Below are 17,002 nucleotides of genomic sequence, written 5' to 3' on the forward strand. Positions count from 1 at the left end.
TTTAACTTAGCACTTTTGACTCGCTTAACCTAACTTAACCCCCTTCTAACTCTTAGCGGTCGTGTATGTAATGTACGTGTAAGTTCAGAAAAGTTCTTTGGTTTGCAGTCCAATCTCATTTCTCATACCTCCAAATTCACTGTGTACAGAATTTAACATTTATTAAGTTCACCAGGCTTTGGTGCTTGAAAGGTAAATGGTTACCACTCAGGAAGGTTCTTGTCGGTTTTCAGAGAGAGATTTGTTGTTCCAGGACATCCACAACTGATTCCTTTTTAATCAGCCACTCCAGTGACTTGCTGACGAAACTTGCCCCATCAGGGTTCTCCAGATGATAACCTCTTTCTTTCAGGTCACCACAGAGTTCCTTTTTGTTTCCCTTATTCCAAGTTAAACATTAGACAGCCAGTCCTTTCCTCTTGCATGAACCACAAGGGCTTTGACCAGGCTGAACTAAGAACTCACAACCTGTCTTCCAAATGGGGTTTTCCACAAGCTTGCCAGCTTGTCCTGTTCCAGTCCCACCTGCTGTTGCTGGCTGTAACGCTGTAGAAGTGATCTCTGTCTGTATCTCTCTCTCCCTCTCTCTCACTCTCACACACACTGAAAGAAAGCCAGTTTGACTCTCTCTACTTGCAAACCCACATGATCCTCCTAGAACAGCAAGTCCCCCTCCAGACTGTCTGCAGCTCCGAAAGATAATTTTGCCCTTATGAAAGGAGATAGCTAGAGGAAAAGGAGATGGGGATGAAGGGGGGTGGGGTGGGGGGTGGAGGGTTTGACGGTAACCAGAGGTCGACGTTAATGGTATTTGGTTGGAAGGTGTCCAGATAGAGGATGGTGTGTTGTTCCTCCACTATACAGGTGGTCTCAGTCTGGCAGTGCACGAGACTTTGCAACCCAACAATGCACTTTCAGCTCCTGAAAGGTGTTGAGTGACTTGTCCTCTACTGCCCTCTGGTGACAAGTTACACAAGTTGCACCAGCCTTTGGGGGAAGAATTTTTCTTTTCATCTCCGAAGTGGGGTAGCTATTGCCCTTTCGCATCCCATTTAAGACGTTTTGGAGGAGAATCACTGAAGATTACTTCACCAGTAATCAACTGAGGCAAATGTTGTTAATAATGATGCCCGTGGGTTTTCAGTTATTTAGGGATGGTGAAATTAGTTTTGTATTCAGTTTGAGTTTTGTTTCAATCTCTTGCAAGTTTGTAAGATTCCTTTTGTCACTTTGTAGGTTGCTGCCAAGTGTTACCAGAAGGGTGGAGAAATGGGAAAAGAGAAGCTAGCACTAGCTCATGATGCTGTCCTCAACATGCAGGTCAAGAAAAAAAACATAAGGTGAGCCCTGGTAGGTTTACCTTTGCAACTTTAAGATGCGGTGCCTCATTTTTTTTTACCCCAAATCAACAACGAACTCTCGTGCTCTGTCAGCATGTTCCTCAACAAACATGGTTCGTCTGTTTCATCTTGCATTAGCTTGCACATCTCAAAGCTAATTCTACATTTTGTGTGTATTTTACCAGTGGAGGGCACTACCAGTAACCACAGAGACGAGGCTGAGGTAACGATAGGCTTTAATACACATTGCTGGCCCGGATCCCAGGTATAGGAATGGAGGGCAAGGAGAGGTGGCTCGACCTTTATGGCCCAGGACCACAGGGGAGGAGTCATAGGGTTTGAGTCATCCGCGGGCGGGCCAGCTCCATATATGCAACCGACCATGATAACTATATACATTGGAGGAAACATATCACAACTGGCCAATCGATAAAACTCTTTGGCCCTTTGAAAGTTCCTATTGCAGCTCTTATTGTGGGCTTTTTATGCAGTGACATAGAATGGTGAAGGTGGTGTGCAACACGTTTGCCTTCATCGGTTGGAGGCCCGAGTACAGGCAACATTGGTGAGATCGCCACAGTCAGGTCACCCAGCTGTGGGAGCGATGTCATTAAGCTGGCAGGGGTGCAGATAAAGTTCACAAGCCTGTCACTGAGACTGGTGAGTGTGAGTTATGTGGAGAGGCGAGTACGGCTGGGACTTCCTGGAGCGAGGAGGGTGAGTGGAGGTGGGAGTGGTTGTTGGAGTCTCAGGGAGTTTATAAAATCGAGGGGCACTTATAAATGAACATAAGGAAGGGAGCCTTAAATGAGAGGATCCGGATGAAAAAGGAAAGATTAACAAGAGACCCAATGGGGAACCTTTTCACATAAAGGATGTTGAATCAGCTGCCAGAGGAAGTGGTAGAGGTAGATATAATTCTAATGTTTCAAAAAATGTTTAAACGGATACATGTATAGGAAAAGTTTAAGCGATGTGGGTCAAATAGGACTAGCTTGGGTAGACAGTTCGGTGGGTGAGGACCAGTTGGGGTGAAGGGCCTGTGTCCATACTGTAACCCTGTAACTTTCATTCACAACATCAACATTTATTGCCCGTCCTTAATTGTTCTTGGAAAAAAGTGGCATTGAGCCCCTGTGTTGTTGGATGGGGAGTGCTAGAGTTTGAACACAATACGTTTCCTGGTCAGGATCTTGTCTGACCTAGAGGTGAACCTTTGGGTTCCCTTGGATTCAGCCTCTCTTCTGGACTTTGTAAATGGTAAAAGAGTTTTTTTTTTTTGCAGTAAAGAGTGCTGCACAGGAGCAGGTCCTTTGGCCAACAATGTCAAACTAAATCTCGTCTGCCTGCATGTGGTCCACACCTCTCCACTCCCTGCATATTTATGTGTCTGTCCAAGAGCCACTTAAACACTACCATGGTGTCTACTTCCACCACTACCCCTGGCAGCCTGTTGCAAAAACCTACCACTCTCTGTGATAGAAAACTTGCTGTTGGCATCTCCTTTTAAACATCCCCACCCAGCTCACTTTTCCCTTAAATATGTCCTCTACTTTGACATTTTTGCTTTGGGAAAAGGTTCTACTGAATGCCTCTCATAATTGCATCAGCTTCTATCTGAGGAACACAGTACAGTAAAATCTCTGGTACCCTGCACCGATGGGGATTGATAGATCCCAGATAAGTGAATTTTCTGGTTGCTTAAGATTTTAAACTTATGTATTTTTAAAAATCTATTTATTTTCTGCAAGTTTTTTTTTTGCCAGATGCTTGAGGCTGCCAGTTGCTTGAATTCCACATAGCATGGGATTTTTACTGTATCTATGTTTCCCCCCCCCCCAGGGAAACTCACATGGAATACCTCCTACTGGCGAAGACTTACCTGGAATGCAAGGTTCCAAAATTCTCACTGAAGTGTTTGAGAAATGCGAAGGAGTACAAACTTTGTGCAGAACTGCTTGAAAAATTAGGAAAGGCACGTAATCACTGCATTTGTATGAGTTACCTTTCTTTTGTGAGATTGTGTCTTTCAGATGACACCTTTTAAAATCCACTGGTGTAAAATGGATGCAAGTTTGCATTTGAATTGGGACAGAAGTTCTATCTGCTTACCAACTGGTCAATCCATCTGCCCATTTACTGCAGTAAAACTTCCAGTGTCCGGCACCTAAGGAGATTGGTGATGCTGGTTAAGTTGCTTGAGATTGTGTGTTGCGCGATCGGTGTGGTAACTGCAAGGGGCGCCAATTTTAAACTTTGTGTTTTTTTTTAACCTTTATTTTACGCCATGTTTTGCCAGTTGCTTGAATTCTGGGTAAAGGGATTTTACTATATTGACAAAATGAGATTGTCTTCTTCTGATCGTGCCCTCTCTTTGTTCTCCTTCAGCTTTTTAATTTACTAAATTAAGATTCTGAAATCCCTCTTCAAGCAATATAGTCATAAGACCATCACTGATTCGGTCTTAGCTGGTCGAGGGTGTTGGCCGTGGTCTCAAACAGATGGGCAGCAAATGCTGGCCTTCACCTGATCTGAATAAACAAAAACAAAACTATTAGCTGGTTTAAGCGTGACGGTTGAATATTCAGAGTTGTTTTTCCTTTCTGTCTTTTTCTTAATTTTTTATTTTTCACACCATAAATCACATTAGCCATGATTTCCACTATTTCTTTTTCACACATATACAGTGACTTTTTCTCCCCCCCACCCTCCCTCCTCCCAAGCCACCCCCCCACCCCCCCCACCTCATCCATTTTAGGTATACAATCTAGGTTACATTAAGCCAGTCAGACAATGTTGTCATTCAACAAAAATACACCAGAAATTCTACTGAGTCCATTCTTTTCTTTCCTTCTCCTTCCATCAACTTAGGTAATGTTTGTCCCCGGTAGGTTTTCGCTATTGTATTTAATGTAAGGCTCCCATACTTGTTCGAATATTTCAATATTATTTCTTAACCTATATGTTATTTTTTCTAATGGAATACATTTATTCATTTAAATTTAGTAGTTTCTTCCTTTTAATTTGGTTATGTATTCCATTAATATTTAAAGTCATATAGTTCAGCGTAGCCATTTTATATTTTGTTTATCATCATTACCTTTCCTCCTTTTCCATTTCTGCTTTCTTATTTTCAACTCTTTATAAGACAACATTCCTACAACATCCAACATTTTCCTTATTCTCCTATTTCTATCTTCTTTATCCCCAATCTCCCCTTCCCCTCCTGAGTTGTCCTTTATCCCTTGTCGGACAACCACATCTCCCCTCTCCATTTGGATTTGCGAATCCACTCGCAAGCGTCAACTGATTTTGCAGTGACCGCTATTTCCCCCCACCCAGCCCCCCCAGAAAAGATTTCACTTTTCATATGTCACAAAGGTCACTCTTTTAATTCCCTCCTTATTCTCTCTATTCCATTACCTTCCCTTATTAATTCTTGTCTATACTATCTATATTTTCCTCTAAGTATAGATACATTCACGTATGCACATTGTCTCTATTCACTCTTATACCTCTTTACCCGCATACATATCAATCGTGATCATTTTTACTCTCATTACCCGTCTTCATCCCTCAGTCTATTTTTGTAATTGTTCTGCAAATTTTCGTGCTTCTTCTGGATCTGAGAATAGTCTGTTTTGTTGTCCAGGAATAAATATTTTCAATACCGCTGGATGCTTTAGTATAAATTTATACCCTTTCTTGCATAAAATCGCCTTTGCTGTATTGAACTCTTTTCTCTTCTTTAGGAGTTCAAAACTTATATCTGGATAAATGAAGATTTTTTGCCCTTTATACTCCAGTGGTTTGTTGCCCTCTCTTACTTTTTCCATTGTCTTCTCCAGTACCTTTTCTCTTGTAGTATATCTTAGGAATTTTACTACAATAGATCTTGGTTTTTGTTGTGGTTGTGGTTTAGAGGCCAATACTTTATGTGCCCTTTCTATTTCCATTTCTTGCTGTAGTTCTGGACATCCTAGGGTCTTAGGGATCCACTCTTTTATAAACTCCCTCATATTCTTGCCTTCTTCATCTTCCTTAAGGCCCACTATCTTTATGTTATTTCTTCTGTTATAATTTTCCATTGTATCTATTTTTTGAGCTAGTAGTTCTTGTGTCTCTTTAGTTTTTTTATTAGATTCCTCCAATTTCTTTTTTAAGTCTTCTACCTCCATTTCTGCTGCTACTGCCCGCTCTTCCATCTTGTCCATTTTCTTTCCCATTTCTGTTAAGGTCATCTCTATTTTATTCATTTTCTCTTCTGTGTTGTTTATTCTTTTTCTTAAATCATTAAATTCCTGTGTTTGCCATTCTTTAAATGACTCCATGTATCCTTTAATAAGAGAAAGTACCTCCTTTATCTTGCCTTTCTTTTCTTCTTCTATTTCACTGTACTCTTCCTCTTCCTCTTCTTCCTCTGGGTTGGCCATCTGTTGTTTCTTTGTTGCCCTTTCCTTCTCTTCTTTCTTGTTTCTATTGTCTTCTGTGGTCTCTTCTTGCTGCAGGTGTTCTGCAGCTGTCGTTGCCGGCTGTGGAGATCGACTCCCCAGCTGGTCCCCCCTCCCGTCGGTGTGTTTTTTTTCATTCGCATCGCGCATGCGCGAAGTATCGCGCATGCGCGGTTGCGCACTTTTACTCAGCTCTGCGAGCCATTTTTGTAGTCCATTATTTACCGACCTGAGGGAGCGGGTTTCTCTCTCCGCAGCGGGCCTCTTCGAACAGGTAAGGCCTTCACCTTTTTCCTCCGTTGTCTTCTCTTCCTCTCTTCTTACCGTTGCTTTCGATTTTTCTTTTTTTGTCGCCATCTTCTTTCCACCTTTATACTCACTTTTCTGTAACTTTTATTTCTGTGCCTTTGTGTTTTCCTTTGTTTTTCCCGACTTTTCTGGAGAGGGCTGGAGTTCACTGTCCGGCCACTACTCCATCACGTGACTCCTCCCTTTCTGTCTTGAAGGTGGAAGAAGCGGCCTCCATGTACAAAAGAGCTCAGTGTTACAGACAATCGGCAAGATGCTATGAACAAGTGTGCCAGTTTGAATCGGCTCTCAAAATGCTGTGTTGTGGCAAATTGTATGAAGAAGGTGAACGGGCCGTTTTGAGGTAATGTTCCGACATTATGGTGGACATTTAAAAGCACAATTGTATCTTTGTAAAGATTTTACTTTATTCAAGGTCAAGCAATTCAAGATTCCTTTATTCATGTGATAGTAGAGAACATGTAATATTGCACAAATTGCCTTCTGGCTACAGAAAGGCAGACAAAGAGTCGTAATTAGTGTCACCCGGCGCCCCTCGCAGTATGAGAGAAAGAGAAGCAAAAGGGAGCCCCCTTCAGAGTCACTCTGAATTCTCCATGAATTCACCACCAGCGCTCCCGCAGCCTCTGCAAGCCTGTTCGATCCATCATAACCCAAGCTCCAGATCCAAACCTCCGACACAATCAGGAAGCCTTTGGTGGCCGAGGAGCTTCGGGAATCCCTTCTTGCACTTAGCACCCCCTCAAATTCTGTCTCCGTTTCCCCATGAGTTAAGGTCCGGCGGCCCGTGTGGGCCCCCCCCCCCCCCCCCCCCCCGCCGACTGCAAGTCGTCCGCAGCTTGCGTGGGACCCTCGGCCGCTGAGCCCCTTGCTGGTCGCTGTCCTGTCGGGTCATCTCCTCTGCGTCTCTTTCTCAGCAGAAGGGGTTCTCCCCATTTCTGGTGGTCCGCTGCTCCCCAGAGTCTGCAACCCCTCATGGCCACTGCTGTCATGAGCACAGACCTGTGATTATGGGATTTTAGTTTCAAAACACTGTTGGGCTTCTAAAATAGGACATTTAATGCCTGTACAGAGCTGCCGGCATTGGGACCAGATGGTTGAACGCTTCAGAGCAACACTGTGTCTGCACTCTCCGCTCTCCCAGGTTCATAGCAGCAGTAGTTCCAGCAGGAGTCACCATATTTATTCCATCTTGCATAAACTTTCCATAAATTCCTGCCTGTTTTATGTTCTTCATGTACAAGTTATTCATTGGAGAATCTTTATTGTTTAATTGGACTGGCAGCCTTTGGCAGCCTTAGCATCACTTAGTTGAAATGAGTAGACTGATGAGGGTGCACTAGGTTGTGGTTAAAATCCAGCTGACTTGTTAGAGATCAACAAATCTATAGCAATCTGTAGCAAGCAGCAACCCCATCTGTGTGGATAAAGGGGGGGAATGTTTGGTTTGAGGGGGAGAGGGATAGACCTTGCTCCATTTGATGAGGAGGTGGTGACGTAGTCCCAAAAGTGCTGGGGGAAAACCTTGGCTGGTCATGCAGCATCTCTGTTGAAGTAAAGGGCTGTCGACATTTCGGGGCTGAGCCCTTCATCGAGAGTGTGGAAAAACAGCTGAATAAAAATGTGGGGGAAGGGGTGGGAAAGAGGAGAGGAAGGGGGAAAGGGGAGAAGTCTTTGAAGTGTTACGGAGTCCAGAGGACCCCAAAAACCAGCAGCATAGATATGCACCACAGCACAGGGTAACTTAAACAAAAGTAGTTTTTAATTATATTTGAACGAGAAAACAGAATTAAACTTTATTACTTAACCTACTTAATTCCCCCTCTAATACTAAGCACAGGTGTGTGTAATGTGTATTTAAGATTAGAAAAGTTCTTTGGATCACAGTCCAATCTCACTGATTGCAGGCAATTCTTGTACTGGGCACAGAAGTTAACATTAACAAAGTTCCCCTGTCTTTGGTGCTTGACAGGCAAATGATTACCATTCAGGAGGGTTCTTGTTGGTCTTCAGAGAGAGATTTCTTTTTATTCCAGAAGATCTGCACCTGATTCCTGTTTAATCAGTTTTGCTGACGAAACTTGGGCCGTTCAGGGTTCTCCAGATGATTCTCCTCCTTTCAGGTCACCTTTCAGACACCTAGTCTTCTCCTTTGAAGACTTCCAAAGGTTTGCCAGCTTTGTCCTTCTGGAACTGATTTCTGTCTCCTCTCTCTCTGTTTCACACCCTTTCTCTCTGAGAGCAAAACTGTTCTCCCCCTGCCTGCAAAAATCACATGATCTCTCAGGCAAGGTGTCTGCTGCAACTTTGTTGCTCTTTTTGCAAAAAGCACTCTGCAAAAGTCCTGCAAATATTCTGTGTTTTAAAATGTTTGTGTGCAACCTGCTCTAATAATCCTTCCCAAAACACCTCTAAATACTCTGTCACAGAAGGGAGTTCAGAAGTCAACAATCAGTTCCTTGGTTTTGGTGACATTTGAGTGCAAGGTTATGGTTGGTACACCATTCGGCCAAGTTTTATACAACCCACTACCATGGTCAACAAATTTGTAGATGATTGTGTGGCCACAGTCATAGGTGTAAAGCGAGTAGAGCAGGGGGCTAAGAATGCTGTTCTGTGGTTCTCCGGTACTGTTGGAGATTGTGGAGATATTCATACCAATACTCACTAATTATGGTCTGGTGGTGAGGAAATTCACGATCCAATTACACAGTGGAGTAGTGAGGCCAAGGTCTTGGAGTGTGCTGATCAGTTTTTAGGGGATGATGATATTAGCATGCAGGATGATCTAGACATCTTCTGGCCTAAAAGGAAGTGGCAGAAAGTCAATATCAGTTAAATGTAACCTCTTCAAAAAAGAGAAGCAGATGAAAACTTCTGCCCTGTTAGGCATCGGTAATTGTACAAATGTTACAAGCTATTATTTAGGACAGTGTTGCATTGACGGAAAAAAAAGGAAAAAAATCAACACGTATATTTTAAACACCATATTTTCAACACCATATTTTAAAATTAAATTATGACAAAATGTGTTGTGGAATAAGGAAAATTAGCAGATGTGCAATATTTAGATTTCCCACATGCACGGTTTCAAAGGTCACTGGAGAATAAAAGCCAACACGTGAGAGGTAATCTATTGACTGGATAGAAGATTAGCGGGCAATTTGAGGGTGGCAAGGTTATTACAATGCTGTTACCAGCAATTTGGGATGGAATCTGGCTCTGACTGTAGGGAGTTTGTATGCTCTCTCCGGATTCCTCCAAAACGCACGGGGTTAGTAGGTTAATTGGTCACATGGACTCGTAGGCTAGAAGGTCCTGCTCTCCAAATTTAAAAAAAAATGAATAGAATGTTGGCAGGCTTGAGCAGGTGGTATGGCATTGGAATTGGTACAGAGGCCTCAGCCTTTTTATTAAAGTGCCAAAGCTGGCAGCACTGAAATAAGGAGGGAAGTAAGTATTTCTCCCGTTGAGAATGGCTGCTCTGGGATGAAAGGCTGAGAATAAAGGTTCGCCCACTTTGAGTACTTTGAAGGCTGAGGTACAGTAAAACGCTGGATAATTTGGTGGTGGTGGCACACTAACGAAGTTTCCAGATGATTGGATGTTGTTTTGTAAATAGTCCAATGTACTCAGCCATGCCGGCGACACATTTGCGCAACACTGTTACAACTTCTCTTTCATTCGATTAAAAGATTAAAAAATCTCCCTGCTTCAAAACAATCTTCAACTTTTTAATACCCATTTGGTCCCACATTTTCAAAAACTGATTATTGACAGTAAAGGGAAAAGTTTATTCTGATATAAAGGCATTTTCACTGAAATCTTTCCTTTCCCACCTATCTGATAATCGATTTTATTCCATATTTCAATTAAATTGGTGAGTCTATACCAATTAACAAATTTCAATTCCACTTATAAATAAATTCAACCATAAACTTCGCAATTTTATCCAACTCTATTTTAGCCCAAATAGAAGATTTATTTGTATCAAACATTGCATTAATAAATTTTAATTGTGCAGTTTTATAATAATTCTGAAAATTAGTCATTCAAATTTCCGAGTCAATTTCTCCAAAGACACCTTATTCATTTTCCCATTCCATAAAAATTTTCTTACAACTAAAGTAAGATCCTTGAAGAATTTTTGAGGCACAAAACAAGGGATAGATTGGAAAAAAATTGAACCCTTGGAAAAATATTCATTTTAATACAATTCACTCTCCCTATTAAAGGATTGGGTAAATCATTCCATCTGTTAAAATCTTCTTTAATTTCATTAAATAATGGCACATAATTTAACCTACATAAATTTTTTAATTTCTATCAATTCTAATACCCAAATATTTAATCAGATTATTTGTCCATCTAAATTGAATTACATCCTTACAACAGTTATAATGTCCTTCTATTAATGGCATAACTTCACTTTTATTCCAATAAATTTTATTACCTGATAGTGCTCTGTAATCTTGTAATTTTTTAATATAATGAAACTAAAGAATTCTCCGGATCTGTTTTGAAGGTTAATACATTATCTGCAAAAAGACTAATTTTATATTCCTCTTTATTGACTTTAATCCCTTTGATATCAACATCTTGTCTTATTAATTGTGCCAGTGGTTCGATTGCTAAGACAAATAATGCAGGAGATAAAGGACAGCCTTGCCTAGCCAATCAATGGAAAAGGTGAAGAAAGTTGTCCATTGGTAGCCTATTCGTCATATTGATGAGCCTCATGATCTGATGTTCATCTGTGAGGTCACCTGTCAGCCTGCTGCACTCAGAGGGGAAAAAATAAATCAGCCTGTCAAAACCTTTCCTCAAAACTCAAGCTGTCTCCTCATGAACCTCTTTTCAGCACCTTCTCTAACTTGGTGATATCCTTCCTGCAGCTGAACTTCCCACAATACTCAAAGTTCAGATTTATTGTCAGAGCACAGACATGGACACCACATACTAGCCTGAGATTCTTTTTCCTTTGGGCAAGGCAGAATTACCACTAACTGGCAGCGCAAAATACTAAATAAGATGTATTAGCAAAAAAAAATAAGGAAATGTGGAATGCAGAGAGGAAAATCTAATCATTAAAGTGAAAATGTAAGAGTCCTTGATTGAGTTTGCCGATGAGGAGTCTGATGGTGGAGGGGCAGCAGCTGTTCCTGAACCTGGTGGTGCGAGTCTTGTGGCACCTACACCTCATTTCTGATGGCAGCAGCGAGAACAGAGCGTGTGCTGAATGGTGTAGATCCTTGATGATTGCTGCTGCTCTCCAACGGCAGCGTTCCAAGTTGTAAATAGTTCTATCATTGTTTCGTAGCTGCTGTGTGTAATAACGTGCATTTCTTTAACATTTTAGGTATGAAGCGATTTTGTTTGAAAAGAAAGGCCCCTTTGCAAAGCTTCCATACTCCGTGGATTATTTCCGTTTGGAAGCTGCTGCGAAGTATCTGAGGGAGAATAAGCTAACTGAGATGATGGAGTCTCTCTCCCTGCTTGACCTTGATGACCAGCTGGTTTTCCTGAAGTCGAATGAGTGTTTACCTCAAGCAGCTGAGCTTCTCGAAAGCCGAGGGCGGGCGGAGGAAGCTGCCGTCTTGATGCGGGAGCACGGGAATCTCCAGGAGGCGGCGAGACTATCAAAGAGGGAGGAATTTCAAGCTGAGTGTCTGGTGGCTGCCACACGAGTGAAGCTGCTTGGCCAAAGGAAAGAAAAAATATGCACCTCAGAAAAACCGGGTATACAACAAATGCTGGATGAAGCAATTGCTCTCTTGAAAGTCAGGAAAAAACAGTCCTCTAATATAGGAGAGGCTGTATTACTGAAGGGTCTTCTAAAGGAAGAGGTTGCTCTGATTAGGGAAGCTTTTGAGATGTTTGTTCATGAGAATAATAGTGCAGGAGCTATGGAGAGTCTCTCGTATGTAATCAAGAAAGACCCTGAGGTTTCTTCTTATTTTAAGCAATCATTGACTTGTCTGGAATTGATGGTGAAGTTAATGAAAGCCCTTGAGAATCCACAGAACAATGCTGAAAAAGAGATGGTCAAAGCCTGCTATGCATTTTTTGGAATTTTACCAGTGGATACCAAACACTGTCGAATCCCACAGTATGAAGGAGTGTGGTTCTTCCAGCTAGCTCTCAACGAGAAGGAAAAGAGCTTTTACCAATGTGAAATGAAAAAAATTAAAACTTTATTGCGAGAGCACTTAATGCTTCGCCTTTGTGACTTCGCTGGAAGAATTAAATCAGCCGGACAGAATGTTCCAGATGTTTGTCCTCAGTTTATCTGCGGATTTCCCTGCATTTCTCCCTCCTGTCAGGATTACCACAGGTCTTTGAGAAGGTTTGAAGTCAAACATTCGCTTGAAGCCAAACTGTATTTGACTGTCCTGAATGGAATCCTGCTGGAAGCTCAGCGTTTCTGGTCAAGAGAGAATTTTCCAGGAATTGAGAAGATAAATGAAATTCTCACTGAAAACCCGTTCGCCTTATGCACCTCCATGCTGAATGCATTTTACCCAAAGCATTTCCATCGTAGCATCATATCTGCAAACCCTGCTGCGTGCTGTAATATCTTGGGGTTGGTGAGAAAAATTAAATTTCAAAGCTTCAAGTCCATGTTGAAGGAGTACTTGGATTATTACTTCAAATGCTCTTCAGTTCAGGAGCGCAGAGCCTCCACCGATTTGTGGTTCCAGGTGCAGCAGGTGTACCTTCTCACTTCGGACTATTCCAAGATTGAAGATCTCCTCTCGACAGAAGAGCAAGCGTATGACTCTGAGCACAAGAAATATGCTGAGATTGCAAACGAAAGGAGGATGAAACCAAGAACCCTAAAGGGCAGGCATGGGATGTTGCCCATCAAGTCATTGCATCTATGTATTTTCAGGCTCCTGTTTACGTCTATGAAAAATTTCTATGAGTCCTCAGACCCAGAGGCCTGTATTCACAACTTCTTCCGGTTCATCAATGTACTTGTGAAAAGGTGTGAGAACCCCATCATCCCCAGTATCGCCAACACTATCATAATCCTTGAATTCCAGTTTATTTTGTGCTGTTCTATCCTTATGCATCTTACAAAGAGCACTGTCTGCCTTCCAAGGAGCTTCATAGCTCTTCACCACTACTGGAACTTCATGTTCAAAGGACAGTTCAGATTTGGAAAATTTCAAAATTCTTTTAGCATTATAAATGAATACAAACCAAAGGATGTTCCCAAGGCGATTCACAGAATGAAACAACATTTGTCCTACCTGGCCAGAGTCTTGTGCGGTGAACAGAACAGAAATTTCAATGTTCTTCTGGATGCCTTCAGCAATCCCGAATACATTTCTTCAGGAGAGGCCGAGAGGACAGTGGTTCTTTGCTTGGTGATGTTGATAAATGTAGGGCAAGTTCTGAAACCTTGGACAACGGAGATGATCAGATACAACTTCAGAAATTTGCAGTTAAAAATCACCCAGAATCGTGAGCCAAAGGTTCCAGCAAGATTAAGAGAGCTAATTGAAAAAGTGAATGCAGCACAAAATGTTAAAGAGGTAGTGTGTAGTCTTCAGGAGTTACTGAGTGAGAGGGATGATGAGAATTTGTATGACTGCATTTGGAAATGGGACCAGTATTCTGGCCCTGGATCTGTGCAAGGTATTTATTTTAAGAACCTTTACCTTGAAAAATTTACTCATGAATATCAAGGCAAAATGGAAGAGATTGGACACATCCCAGAGGAGGATATTGCTGCTGATGTTCCCCAGTATCTGGAAGAGAAAGAGGACTGCCTTCAGGACATGGCTTCTCAATTGCAGAAAGCAATTGTGAGGAGGAAGTGGAAAGGTCTACTGCATGCCATTATGGCGTGCAGATATTGGCTCATGTTACCAAGGCAAGCGGCTTCAGCCCAAGGCCGGAGAATGGAAGAGGTGCCGAGCAACTTCAGAGAAGCACAAGTCGACGAGACGCAGTGCGATATCTGTGGAGTGAGGTTTACAAGAAATGCTAAATGCTATGCTGATAGCCAAGAGCAGGAATATGAAGAATCTATTGAGCAGACCTCTGAACACTGGGAGGAGAATGAAGAGGATGAGACTGGCGATGATTTCTGCTTGCGGCAATGTTTTGTAAACCACATTGGCCTCGAAGAGCACAGAAGGAAAGAAGCTTTCTACCAAGCTTACTTGGATTACTTTGGAAATTCCGTGGAGCCCATCATGGGCAAAGGTAGCTGGGTGCTCAATTGTTTTGAAGAACAGGCGATACAACACTTGACTTCTCAAGAGCTCGCAAAAGTGACGTATGGAAAACTGAAGCGCAGTATGGAAGAAGTTCGACGTTTAATAGACACTATCTACAACCAAAAGATCTGGATGAAAGGTAATGTACATTGCTTCAGAATTGGCAATTTTTCTCCATGTGGTAGCCAGGTTTAAAAAAAAAAGAAAATAGTACTGTTGAATGCATGGTTAAAGATGAGATGTGTGGGGGGGGGGGGGGGGTTGGGTTCGAAGAAGGCCGGGCGGTGGGGCTAAGTGGGAAAAGGGATCAGCTCACAATTAAATGACAGGGCAGATTCGATGGATGGCCTAGTTCTTCTCCAACGTCTGATGGAGGCATTGACGGTTACAGGCAACTGGGGTGAAGTGAGTACCTTGAGGAATATAGGGGCTAGAGGAATACGCTCAAAAGAGTAATCGGAAGGGCAGAAATTAAATAAGATGGTTTTGACAGCTAAGGTCGGATAAAATCCTGAGATTCAACAAGTATATTCAGGGCAAAACAATAACTAGGGAAAGAACGGGGTGATAGGGGATCGGCGATGTGTGGCGCCACAAGAGGTGGTAAATGAATATTTCTCATCTGTATTCAGCATCGTAATCAACATGGATGCTGAGAAACATGGGGTAATAATAAACAGTGATATGTTAAAGAGAGTCCATAATACAGCAGAGAAAGAGCTGTACCTCTTAAAATAGATCAGAATCAGGTTTATTGTCATGTGCGCCTGTCACAAAAATTTGTTGTTTTGGAACTGCAGTATTGTCAATTGTCAGGACTGTACCTGCTGGAATTCAGAGGAATTAGAGGGGATCTTGCAGAAATGTATACAATTAAGAAAGAAATCTATAAGACAGAGGTAGGCACATTGTTTCCACTGGTTCTTGAGGCGAGAATGAGGGGACATAGCCTCAAGATTCAGGGTAACAGATTTAAGACTGAGATGAGGAGGAATTGCTTTTCCCAGAGGGTGGTGAACCTATGGAAATCACTGCCCACAGAAGCCGTGGAGGCCACCTCAGTAAACATTTAAGACAAGATAGGATAGATGTTTGCATAGTCGGGGAATTGCGGGATACAGGAAAAAGGCAAGTAGATGGAGATGAGCCTATCATCAGATCAACTTACACACACATTACATACACGTGAGCTTAGAATTAGAAGGAGGTTAAGTGAGTCAACAGAGATAAGTTAAAGTTTGATTCTATTTTCATGTTCAAAGATAATTAAAAGCAACTTTTGTTTAAGTAACCCTTTGTTGTGGTGCTTATCTATTGCTGCTGGGTTTTGGGGTCCTCTGGACTCATACCAATATGGGCTGCATGCAGGAAAATGGTGTGAGTAAATGGTCAGTTATGATCTTAATGTTGAATATGCTGGTCAGATATCATCCAGTTTCTGTCTCTCTTCTTGCGTAAATTAAATTCACAGCAGGAAATGGTTTGCCGAATATCAGTATGAAGAGCATGAATTCACAGAATTTCTTGGAAAACAAGTTTCCTTTCTGAGAGGCCATTAATAAAGCCTGGGAGCTCTTCAAAAATCTGATGCAGGAATACTTTTCTCTCCCTAGTGTAAAATGGAACTTTCCAGGAACCCTCCCGTGAACCTGCGGTGTGAAAAGTTTGGCTCAGAAACCTTCCCGGACTGCCCTCTCCCTGCGGTGTAAAGAGCCAAATGACCAAGCAGAAAGCCTCGTGACGTCAGCGTTTGCGTGCTGCGTCACGTAGGCGATTAAAATTAAAAGATACTTACCGCCAGACGAGAGCGGGGCCATTTTGGTATGTCGCAACAGCAGCACCAAATGGCCATCCTCGTTAACCAGAATCACACATGCAGCTGGATTTCCCAGAGCGTAGCACGTCATCAGTTGGGCCCCCCCCCCCCCCTCAGTTGCGGGGGAGGGCAAAATTTGGGCCACGGTGTGAAAGGACTGGGAGGTTCTGAATTCCTAGAAATTTCAGCGAGTTAAATTAGGGTCACCACTCCCGTGTTGCGAAAATGGCTTTTGAAAAGTGGCAGGATCACAACTAACAAATCTTTAGTTGTTATTATTTATAGATTTTAATTATATAGATTAGCTATTCTTAATGGGGGAGGGGAAGGGGGAATAGCACATTTAAGCAAAATCCATGTTTTCTTTTCACTTCTCATTATGTAAATAAGTACAGAAGAAATCAAAACTTGGCTGCTTCACAGGGAAAGGGGGCCCATAAACTTTGAATAGAACCCTAGGAGTGGGGAAGGGATAGCTGAAAGAGGGCTGATAATGGCTGATGTAGAATGTTGGTATCTCTAAATAACTCACGCATTCATCTATGTATCCAGGTGAGGAAATGTTGTCTCCAAAAGTTGAAAACCTTCAGAAAATTGTAGATGATGCCGTTTGCTGGCAGAAGCAATCTCACAACCTGAATGATACTGGTAAGTTCAAATGTCCGCCAGTAGTAAATCACCATATTTAAACCGACAAAGCCTATTGCTATATAGTGTCCATTGTAAAAGTTGTTATTGATAAAATGATTATCTCAGCTGGTATTTTTTATTAATATTTAAATCCTTTACGTATCCCCAAAATAAATTTGTTTATTGAAGTAGTGAGATTCTGTACTTAAATACATAGTTGATGGA

General features: G+C 42.0%; 1 protein-coding gene across 2 annotated transcripts in view; it reads left to right on the forward strand.

Annotated features, from left to right (window-relative positions):
• Window positions 1-17,002, forward strand: part of LOC138755085 (TPR and ankyrin repeat-containing protein 1-like) — a 112,733-nt gene that overhangs the window by 93,174 nt on the left and 2,557 nt on the right. For both annotated transcript variants that reach the window (XM_069920322.1, XM_069920321.1), the window contains exons 20-24: window positions 1,237-1,340; window positions 3,183-3,315; window positions 6,298-6,443; window positions 11,460-14,470; window positions 16,700-16,795. In XM_069920322.1, coding sequence (XP_069776423.1) covers window positions 1,237-1,340; window positions 3,183-3,315; window positions 6,298-6,443; window positions 11,460-14,470; window positions 16,700-16,795 — 3,490 coding nt within the window. The remainder of the gene's footprint in view (window positions 1-1,236; window positions 1,341-3,182; window positions 3,316-6,297; window positions 6,444-11,459; window positions 14,471-16,699; window positions 16,796-17,002) is intronic.

This window comes from Narcine bancroftii, chromosome 2 (assembly GCF_036971445.1).
Source record: "Narcine bancroftii isolate sNarBan1 chromosome 2, sNarBan1.hap1, whole genome shotgun sequence".
Taxonomy (NCBI): Eukaryota; Metazoa; Chordata; class Chondrichthyes; order Torpediniformes; family Narcinidae; genus Narcine; species Narcine bancroftii.